This window comes from Rhinolophus sinicus, chromosome 16 (assembly GCF_057876585.1).
Source record: "Rhinolophus sinicus isolate RSI-liver-muscle chromosome 16, RSI-T2T, whole genome shotgun sequence".
In the NCBI taxonomy this organism is placed as follows: Eukaryota; Metazoa; Chordata; class Mammalia; order Chiroptera; family Rhinolophidae; genus Rhinolophus; species Rhinolophus sinicus.
In genome coordinates, this window is record NC_142516.1 from 171,113,392 (window position 1) to 171,125,084 (window position 11,693).

At 34.7% G+C, this 11,693-nt stretch overlaps 1 protein-coding gene across 1 annotated transcript in view; it reads left to right on the forward strand.

The window, feature by feature from the left end:
* KLHL1 (kelch like family member 1) overlaps positions 1–6,903 on the forward strand; it is a 305,504-nt gene extending 298,601 nt beyond the window's left edge. Inside the window, exon 11 of the mRNA XM_019751890.3 lies at positions 5,748–6,903. Within this exon, the coding sequence (XP_019607449.1) occupies positions 5,748–5,807 (60 nt within the window). The 3' untranslated portion in view covers positions 5,808–6,903. The remainder of the gene's footprint in view (positions 1–5,747) is intronic.
* Positions 6,904–11,693: the final 4,790 nt, after the last annotated feature.

Genomic DNA, 11,693 nt, shown 5'->3' on the forward strand with positions numbered 1-11,693 from the left:
TTACTATCTTTGGAGGAGAGGCATACATATAGTAATCGAGCTAGTCAAATTACTCTGAACCCAAAGTAATTTAATCCATTGTCTTATTCATTTTGTAAGAAGTTCACTAAATCACATGTTTTTGTGTACTTTTCTTTTATGTATTCTATACTGTACTACAGTTTATATTAAAAAGTGACATTCATGCTTCAGTGGGACTGCCGCTTTATCATGAGTAATAACAAGAACAGGAACTGACTTCTAATTAACTAAAACAAAAAATAGAGTGAAATATATTGGTTCACAAAACCCTAACCTTAGAATATTTGGTATTTAGACAAAACTGGAATAAGAGGATGGAAGGCTGCATAAATCAACTTTCTGCCTCCCATTTTTGGTTGACAATCTTTGGTAGGTCCATTCTTGCCTACTGTAGAGAAAATTTTCCATGGGTTGATGCTTCTGGAAGCTCCAAGTAGTAACTGTCACAGCCATGAACAGAAAATAAAATAACTCTTGTTAATTAAAAAAATCAAACAACAAATGGCTCTGAAAGGTCCATCATGTATAAAACACTCACCTCTGAACAATCACTTTGGCCTATAAGATGGAGTGAAATCATTGTCTGACCTTAGGTGAGGTGTTACTCCTTGAATATACACTAGCTATAGACTCAGGATCATACTAGAATAGAGCAGCTCCCATTCTGGTCACATAGAGGATTTGTGTTGGTGTGTGTGAGTGTTGGGGGAAGAAGAAGGAAAGGCAACTTAATTATAACAGAAAACACTTCCTGATATATAGTTACTATGACCTTGCTTGTAATGGTGGGAATGGCGGGAGTGTGTCCTTATATTCAAATTCTCATTTCTTTACCTTCTTTCATTTCCAAATATCTGAATATTTCTATTATTTTTCTCCTTCATCAGAAACCTAAGAACAAGGTACTGTACAGTTTCCATCAATGGGTGCAGTGAAATCCTAAAGCCTCATTTAGTTAAACCAGAATAATAACCTCATCTCCTCAAATTCCTCAGTGGGTGGAGGGTTTTATTTTTGGTCACAGAAATTGACTAAAATTTAGTTGAAGAACTTGAACACTGATTGAAATAAATTTATTTTAAAAATACTTAGTTTTAAAGATATGTAACATCCTCAATTGTCTCAGTTTTGATATGTGCTGAAACACAGTATTTAAAAAGGCTGACTTTTAAGAATAAAACCAAATTCCGAATGGCCAGACTAAGGTACCTCACCTTATGAATCTTACTCTTCCCTAAGGGAAATATCTTTGATTCAATGAAAATAGATTAAATTGGCTAAGGAGGAAGAAAACAAAAGTAGAATGGAACAAAGAAGGAGAAGTATTTGAAGAACTGGGGCCTGTGATTTTCTAGGTTTTACTTTAGTTGTGAGAGAAGAAGCATTCTTTCTCCAAGGAGTAGCAAATGTAAAAGAAGCTAGTAATTACTGCACTAAAATTTTAGAGGAAATATTTTAACATCTTACCTTTCTGAGTCCCTAGTGTTTACAAAGGAAACACTACATGAATTAATGATTGCTAATTTGCTAAGGAAATGTTAAATGACATACATTTTAAAAGTGCCCCTTTTACAAATGAACATTAAATAAGGGAGTTTATGGCCATATTAATGATACAATATATTCATTATATATTTATAATAATGAACCACTTTGCTTATCATTCCTCCTAAAATTGAAATCAAAATAATATACAAAGTAATAATAGATAAAAGCCTACTAAAGACTATTTTCCTACTTCTGTATTTTATAACACTCTGTTAGATCATATAGTATCTTACAAACATCAAAGTGGTATTTAAAATGTTTTGAAATAACTTTATTTTATTATAACAAACATCAATTTTTAAAGCTCTTAAATAACTTTAAGATTTTACATCCATATCATTTCATTATTAATATTTTTAAGACTTTTGAGGAAAGGTCAGCAAATTTACACAAAATCCCTTTGAACTTTTCAGGATCCCAGGCCACCAGAAAAAAATTCCTATGTTTGCTGGATAATTCCTGTCACTTTCCCTTCATTTACCCCATAAATGGACAAATTCAACTGGTTATCCCTAGCATCATCAGCACCCCCAATTGGATAAGAATTAGAATAAATAATCAAACTATATTAAATCATCCAAAAATGCATATTTTGAAAATTCCCCAAGGTAGCTATTGGAAATAATGGAAATAGATGGGGGGAATTGCTAGATTCATGCCTTAGTTAGTTTTACAGATAACACATGCATAAATGTGTGTGTTTTAAGTAAACTTGACTTTGTCAAATTAACTGTGTCATTTAACATTGGGTTTATTTCTTGCATTTGACTTGAAAAAAGATATGTATGCTTCAAGACATAAAAATAACTTTATTCTATTTCCCCTAGCCTGGATAAAATAATTCTTTCATGTGTTCTCTTGGTATACTCTCATAGTGCTGTCATGCGGCCTCCACTTGCAGTTGTAAAGAAACAAAGATAGTATGGCATTTACTGTCATAACTCCAAAGATTAGCATAGTTGCTAGTATGGGGTAAGAGACATAAGCATGTTTCTTAAATAAACTGAGAATTACTGTTGCAAATCGGTTTGCTCTGTTATGCATGGGTTTACTTTATTAACACACAATACATATATGAGATATAGAGAACGAGTTCCAAGGAAGACTTAGTGAGATATCTACAGCCTCAGCTATTTTTTTCTAACTGGTTCCGTGGTGAACCTTTTTAAGTTAGCATACTAAGGCTGATAGGTATAACTCTGGAGGGAGAGAAAGGCAGAGTTTTAAAAATATATATAAAATAAAATAAAGTTGGACCAAGGGAGGAAAGGGACAAAAAAGCTCTCTTAAATATTTAAAATGCATTTCTATAGAATATATCAAATAGCATGATGTGTTCTGTAGTAAGGGAAATACTTAGTATTATGATAGAACCTAAGTGTGTTGGGTAGAGAAATCTTCCTTCAGGAAATGATATGTAGCATGAGGCCTGACAGACGAGTAATAGCTAATCAGATGAAAATATGGGGACCTGTTTGGTTTAAGAAACAATTTGTTCAGGAAAGAGAAAACATGCCACGTTTCATTGGCAAGAAATAAAGTGGTGAGCAATCAGTTTAGAGAAATAAACAGGGACTATATGGTCTAGGGACAGAAACCATGTTATAAAATCTTGACTTTACAATAATGCTGAAGAGGAGTTAATGAAGAATTTTAAGCAAGGAGAGTAAATCATCAGAACTGTGTTTTGAAATAATTACACTTGATAGGATGCATAAAAATGGTTAGGAGAAAATAAGATTGGAGTCATAGAAATCTGTTAGGAAAATATTTTACTAATTCACTAAATATTTACTAATAATTTTTACTATTTTACTAATTTACTAATTCACTAGGGTGGGAATTTTTCCCTTTCTTCTCTTCTAGGTTCTTTGGCTGGTATAATAATTAAATTGATATAAGACAGATTGACAGGAGAAAAAAACAATTTAATTTTGTATGTATGAGACCCTATAAAAATGTGGGACTAAAAGAAGTGACCAAAGCAGGGAGCTGTTATTCCTTTTAGATATAGAAACAATAAATTTTGAAGAATTGACAAGACAAAGGGATTTGTGCTTGTGGCAGTATATTGTGAAGTAACAAGTTTTGTTTATACACCGTTTTGGCCCTAAATTCCCTATCTGAGGTAACAAAGATGTCTTCTGCCCTCCTGGTACACAATGAGTACCTTTCAAATGGGAGATTCTGATTTCAAAATTATTCTCATTTGAAAGATCTTCTGATTTCAGGAGGCAAAGGATAGTAAGAATGGTGTCCCTTCCACATCACCCATCTCTCAAGTGCCTTTAATTCATACTAGTAAGTCATAACAGTAGAACATCCTGGGGTGGCTTATCCGTCTCCTTTTCACACTCAGGGTAAAACTGTAACAAGAATTATGTTGAAGACAGTAGGAAAGGGTGTAATTAAGTTGGTTGGAGAGATACTTACCAACTTGATGAGTATTTATGTAAGAGTGAGTGAGGTAAAACCAAGGGTCATGGGCGTTTCTGGGTTTCTGTTTTGAGCAGAGTGGTGTCATTTATTGAGACAGGAAACGGAGGAGAGATAGCGCATTTTTGGAAAAAAGAAGAGATTCATTTTTACACACACATGCATGCATATATAGAGATATAGGTGTAGACAAAGATAAAGTAAAAGTATTCATTCTGTATTGTATCTAAAAGCTATGCACAATATTTCTCAATATTGAATGCACATCAGAGAGAGGGTACTTGCAAAAATACAACTACCCAATACTCATCCCATCACTATATAGTAGTCAGACTTGAGCACATATAATTTGTTAAAGTTCTTTAGATGACTCTGATGTGAAACAACACTTGAAAATCATTGGAAACTAAAAGAGAAACAATGGAAAGTGTGTGCATTTTGGAGTCAGATACATTTAAGTTTGTAAACATTGATGTTATGGGATTTATATTATCTTCTCTTGACACTCCATTCACACAACAGTCATGAGGAAATAACAATACATGATAAAATTATGAAGGTGTTTGTGGTGATCTATAAAAATTATTCTTAACACACAGTATACTATTAATGTACTCACATTCTTCTTCCCTCTTCTCATTCTGAGCAATTATCTATAATAAGACGAGATATGTTAAAATAGCTTTTTAAAAAAATGCTGCATTAAATGAAAAGAATAAACATGTCATATGGAAAGAATTTTGTTTTTTGTTTTAACCTACACAGGGATGGCAGGAAACAATAAGTACATTTAAAAGAACGAGTAGATAATGGTGATAATTCTCATATTTAAAGAGTAAGACCGTGTCTTTTATTAATCATTAAGATAATGTATGTGATCGGAGGTTATTTTGCTTTTAGCTATTTTATTTCTTACATTTTATTCACTTTCTTTTCAGTTTGAAATAATATCTAGCAATTTCTCATCTACCCTGATATTTTATGTGCATAAATTATTCTAGAAAACTATAATAAAAATCATTGATTTCAAAAAGTAAGCTCAAATTATTATAATCCTGGCTTATCTCCACAGAATAAATTTTCATTACAACTTTGTAAAAGTTATTGTTTTTAATATATTTCCAGCCAATTTCATATTCATGATTTAAAAAAAAAATCTCAGTTCTCATCTCAATGGCTGTCATATGGTGGAATGCTTAAAATAAACCCTATACCAATTTAATTATGGCCTATTTATGAGAAAATATTGAAGTTACTTCATTGTATGTTTCTGTTTAAAATGAATGAATAACACATTTAATTCAGTATAATATCAAGGGAAATAACTTCAAAATGATTTCAATAAGTGTAATAGCTATTTCATCTAAAATGTATTCCAAGCTATCATTATGAAATATCTGCACATATGTGTCCATGCAAGCTCCAGAATAAATCTTTGCTGAAAAACTCTATAGTAGCTTCAGTTCCCTACAAATCATTAAATGTTTTATTACTTTTATTAAAAATTACATAATTGATTGCAGTTTTAAGAATTTTAATTAAAAATAATTTCTCTTTTGTAAATGCTATTTTCTTTTTTTTTTCTTTCATTTTTATTGTGCTACTTGTGGCTAAATTGGGAAAATATAAGAACACTTATTTATGATTTTTCATGAATTTAAGTGTTTTAAATATACATCACAATTTGTATATTTTTCCACAACAGTAAAATTTTTCTTAAATTGTTTCATCTTTTTTAACAGATGGCTTCCTTGAATATTGGGAGAGCAGGTGCCTGTGTGGTAGTCATCAAGCAACCTTGACTTATTTTTATTTGGAGGGATTTTGTTTGCTGGAATGGTTATTTTTATATCAGAGGGCAAGAATGAGAACTTCCTGATATTAAAAACTCCTCAAGAGCAAGGATTTCTGCAGATTCACCTACTGATTTCAAAAGAGGTAGAAGATCAAACAGAACTACAGGAAACAACAAAATACCAAACTGCTATGGAAACGATATCTGGCCATGTATTAGTTAGTTCAGGAATGGTTATTGGTAATTTGTTTTGTATCGTAGCATACAACAACTAGAGTTACCAAAGGCTTGTTTTTCTTGAGCAATTAAAAGGACAGACTGATATTTGTGATATGGATAATTTCATGACTACAATTCATTCAATTGTTTTATAATCTGTGGCAGAATCCAAGAGATTGGCAAGATTAGAAGACATGGTATTTCCATCTGACAGAATCTGATTGGCTTACTATTTTCCTAATCAGTTGTGGTCATACCAGGAGGCAGAATAATGTTTCTCCTTCATTTTCCTAAGCCACAAGGACACTTAGAGAAACAGATTCATGCTTGTCTCATGCATTCAGAAAACAAACTGTCCTGCTAATTGAAGCTGCATATATTATCAGAGGTAATGGTTGAATTTTATTGCAACCCTATTAGCAACCTGGAACTAGTGAACACAAAGGAGTGTTTTCATTAGGCTTACCACATTACATTGCTTTGCTTTTAAACACACTGAGCCAAAGAATCAGTATAATTATGGGCTTTTGCCCTAAGATGAGTTCAGTGTAAGCATGGAAGTTAGTTATTCTGAAAGTTATATATATATATGTATCCATTGCATGTTGAAATCCTTTAGAATTTTGTTTATTATAAACAAACTTAGAATTTTGAGAGATATTTCAATGACCCATTCATTTGGAGTATTAATGATCATTGCTAGAACAAAGGCAAACTTCAGATTCTCATCCCCACTTTTCAAACTTGTTACATTGACATGCACATTATTTTATGCCAAATGTTTGTAATTGTTTAAAGCATAAAGTAGAAACATTACACAATGTCCTCAACAGATGTATGTAAATTTTAAATACAACTAATAAATGATAGAAACTTTGCTTTTATCAGTGTATCTTCAATTTTAATTCGTATCTGAATAAAATATTGATAAAATATATTTCAGAGATAGGCAATTTTTATTGTTTAAGTTTTCAAAATTCAAGTATGTATCTCCACCAAAACGTAAGTTATTTCCTCCTAAATACTATGCTTACACCAAATACAAGCTTTAATTATTATTTTCTTCTTTTGTTACTCACTTGAGACAGTTAGCATCCATGCTTAGAAAATACACATCCCATAATGACAGTGCTGATAATTGTGCAGGAGCTAAAAAAGGCAAGAAAAACCCCTTTTGGAGTCAGTGTAAACCATGGGATTTAATTTTATTGTTAGATGGAAAAAAATATTTAAATCTAATAACCAAGACAAATAATAGTTTGTGTCAAGGAACTATTAGGAAATCTATAGTTTCCCAACATGTATATGTGATCAATTTTATTAGTAACATTTTCTTCCCTCCCCACCAAAAAATATCATTCTAAGTATAAGATGCTAAGGAATTATAAAAATTTTAAATTATAGTTAAAAAACGCATTACATGAAATTTATGATCTTAATCATTTCTAAGTGTATAGCTTAGTAGTGTTAAAAATATTCCATTTATTCTGCCCACATATTTTCTCTAATATAAAGAAAGTACAGCTAACATTAGCTAACTGAAGTGGACAGCTTATTTTTAAAACTTTAAAGAATAGAGGAGAAGATAAAGTATATATGTCTGTTTTTTTAACCAATAAAGTTTGGCAGTAGTCATATTTAAAACTTGTTTATTAAATTTACCAACGATTTTTACAAGTAATTGTTCTTTCTTGAGGGGAAATTTTTTCCAAATAAATTCACTGTATTCAACTATTTGTATATGATATATATATATATATATATATATATATATATATATATATATATATATATATATATAGCTTTTATTGCATATGATGAATGTGTGCACCCAATTTCTCATATGATGACAGTGAAGAGCAGTTTGGACAATGAACTCCAAGCCATTATGAGATAGGGATATGTCATTGTTCCATTTACTGAAAAGAAAATTGTCCACCAAGTTTACACGTTAAATGAGTTCCAGGACTTACCACCTACCCTGCCATGATTTCAATCCTGGATTGTTGAAACTTGACTGTCATCTGGTAATTCAGCTAAACTAAGAATACCCCTTTGAAGTAATTATATTGATATCCCTGGAGTGTAACTTATTTTTATAAATAGCACTATGAAAACTTAGAATATTCTACAAATATTTTCAATATTAAACATAACTATTAATGGCCATAGAAATATAGAGTAGAATTTAAAATTATAAATTAAGCAATCACTCCAATCTTGCAAATACAATAATACTGAATTTTTTATGTTGAATCTTAAAAGCCAATAAAACACAGTCAATCTTACATTTAAAACAAAATCAAAGAGATCATATTTGTAAGTTTCTCCTGGATACTGGAACAATATACTAAATACAATAGAAGTATTGGTGCAGTCTCCTGAGAAACACTGGTGTCAACGTAAGAAACATCCAAAATTTGTATGAGTTTATTTGAGACAAACTGACAACATTGCTGGGAAGCAAGATCAAAATGCTCCAGAGAATGAGAGTTTCGCTCTTTCTTTTATACATTCAGAATTAAGAAGGGAACATAAGGAAGATTATATGAAGGTGGGAGAAAGCAAGGTACAGGATAGTTAACAAGATTATGTGCTCCCTTGAGGGTGGTTACACATTCAAGGTGTCTGGAAAAGAGGATTACTTCTGGCATTTCAAAGGTGTAACCTAGATGTACAAGAACAATGGACAGCACTTACTCAAATATTTCACTAAAACAATTATAGGCCTGGGGCAGGACTACCCACCAGACTTGCCCACTTAGAAATTTATGATCCTATCTCCCTGTGAGGTTATTTTTAGTCACATAATATATATATCATTTTGTCCACACTGGTTACCCAAAAAGAGTCTAAGGAGTCCAAATTTTTAATTATATGATGTATTGTTTGATAAAACACAGAAAATCTATTTAGAAAATAAATATTTGTAACTAATCAGCTAAAATCTATGATAAAATCTTCAGTATAAAAATTAAAATTTAAATATAAGCTAAAGTATAATAGTGAAATATCAATAATGTTATATTTCTAGGTTGAAATGTTTCTATTAAAAAGTGTAAGATTTTGAAGATTTGTGGAATTGTTTTAAACATATCCATGTCCCTTGTTAAAACTGTACATAATGTTTTTAGTATTTTTAAGGAGATACAAATTGCAGTACAAATAATAAGATAAATGAAAACTAAAATTAATCCTTTAGGCATGAAGGGGTACAGAATTTGCCACCTCAAAACATACCTCTTTGGCATGAGGATTATCTTGAGCTGGTTATTTTTTAAGAAACAGCAGACACAGGAAAAGCTCTGAAAAGCTAGTAGAAGTTAACATCTGTAAGGGACATTTATATTCATAAGGGAAATCTCAAGTTGGAATGGTGTCCTCCTCTTAAGAAAGAGGGAGAGGAGAATGACTAAAACTAACAGAATCTACTACACACAAAAATTTTATACTTAGAATATATGAAAAATATACTCTGAAAATGAAATCACATTTTATTGCTTGTGTCGACATGAGAAATAACCAAATCTATAGAGAATTTTTATTAAGAGTTTATTTGAGCCAAAACTGACAACTGTCAAGAAACAACATCTCAAATGTTCCCAAGAATTACAGTTTGCTTGTTTTTTTCCCCTTCTCCCCCCCCCCCCCCACCGCCCCCACTCCAGTTCAAGCCATTGTTTCTCAGTCTAGCTGTATAGGACACAGCTCCCTCGCCCATGCGGGTATTATGAGCCTTACGCCTTGCCCTCCCCTCCCCCCCCCCAGGAAGTTGGTCACCGGTCCTCGGTGGGCTGCTCACAGTAGTTCTCGCCAGTTACAGGCCTCTCACGATGGCTGCTGGCCACTCATGATGCATGCCGGCCACTCATGATGGCTGCCGGCCACTCACGCTGGCTGCTGGCCGCGGCCACTCATGGCAGTACGTACAGCAGCACACAGCAGCCCATGGCTGCTCACAGCAGTCCAGCTCCAGGGAGAGCCGTTGTTCACAATCTTAGCTGTAGAGGGCACAGCTCACTGGCCCATGTGGGAATCGAACCAGTGACCTAGGAGCACTGGGCACCAACCATCTGAGTCATCAGGCCAGGCCAAGAATTACAGTTTGGCAGTTTCTTTTATGCATTTGAAATTAAAGAGGGAAGGTAAGGAAGATTACATAAAGGTGGGAGAAAGTAAGGCAGGAATTGGAACACAAAATAGTTAAGATTCTCTCCTCTTTTGAGAGTAGTCACAGTTTAGAAGGAGGGGTCGGAAAGAGAGGCATTTAAAAGGTGTGTTAACTTAGATACATACAAACAATGGACCAGGCTTGCTTAAGGCAAAGATAAACCTTTTACCAAAGAAGTCATATGTCTAGGGCATGAGTACCCACCATGACCTGCCTAGTTAGGAATTTATGATCAAATCATCCTGTGAGGTTACTTTCCAAAGAACCTCTTTTCTGTCCATACTGATTTCCATGACAGGGTGAGACGGTAAAACCATAGGCAGTCAGAGACATGGCAGCATGGAAAGGATTAGGGCCAAGACCATAACATAAGCAAGGGAAACGACTTTAAAATAGCTAATTTCAAACTGCAGGGCCTGCCAGAATAATCAGCCTCAGGTACAGGAGACCAATTAGCGCTAACTCAGAGGAATTAAGTTTGCAGTGTAGCCGGCTGGCAGCGCATTCCACTTTCGGATTCCCCCTCTCTTTGGAGAGCTGTTCTCCAGTGCTTTACAATAAAACTGTACTGTTTAAACCTTGCCTCTCCAACGGCATTGCCATTCTGCGGGGACTACGAGATCACAATTCCCGGAAACACATCAAACACACCGGATTCCTATATCATTTGTGGGGCTTGTCAGGGATATAAGGAGAGGTAAGCGCACTTCACGCTTCTGCTGCCACTTGCCTGGCTTCAGGCTTCCATTTTAAGACTCTCTCGCTCTCAAAAAAATCGGGCCTCCGTCAGTCATTTAAAAGCGATTAGCTCGGCTGCCGACCTACAAGACTCGGAGGAGAGGTCTTCTGGGACTGGAGGCGGCTGATCCCCCATCCGATCTGCCTCGGGAATGCCCGCCGTCTGCAGCCCAGCTTCTTTCCTCGCGAAGGGAGACGTCCTCAGAGCGGGACTAGCAGCATTGACCCCGATGACAATTGTGGGACCCTGCTGGCCACGGCGACACTACGGTGGGTCTCAAAGGTCTCCGAGGTCCCGCGCTAGTCCGACAGACCCAGGTGGGTGCCTTGGGCCGACCCTTCCACCACTGTCGCTTTCTTTCCTGCCTTTCCTATTCTTAACACCTGTGAGATGTTGGCCCGGGCCTTTCGGGTGTAACCTCCTCACCTGCCCGAGATCTGCTCCCCTGCAACACCTAAGGTAAGACAATGGAACTGACACAGCATAAGACTGATCCAGCCACAAAAGGTCTGTTCTTAGCTCGCCTCACAAGGGCAATTATGGGCCCACATCAGGCTCTCTTTGAAGCCTTGGGCCGCCGATGGTCCTGCAGTCAATGTAAGGAAGAAGGAACACGTTGTTTTTGTGTAGCACGTACTCGGTGTTGATAAATAAAGTGTTATTTAGACACAGCCATGATTACTCTTTTACATATTGTCCGTGACTACTTTCCAGCTACATCAGTAAAGGTGAAGAGTTGCAACAGAAACTGGATGGTCACGAAT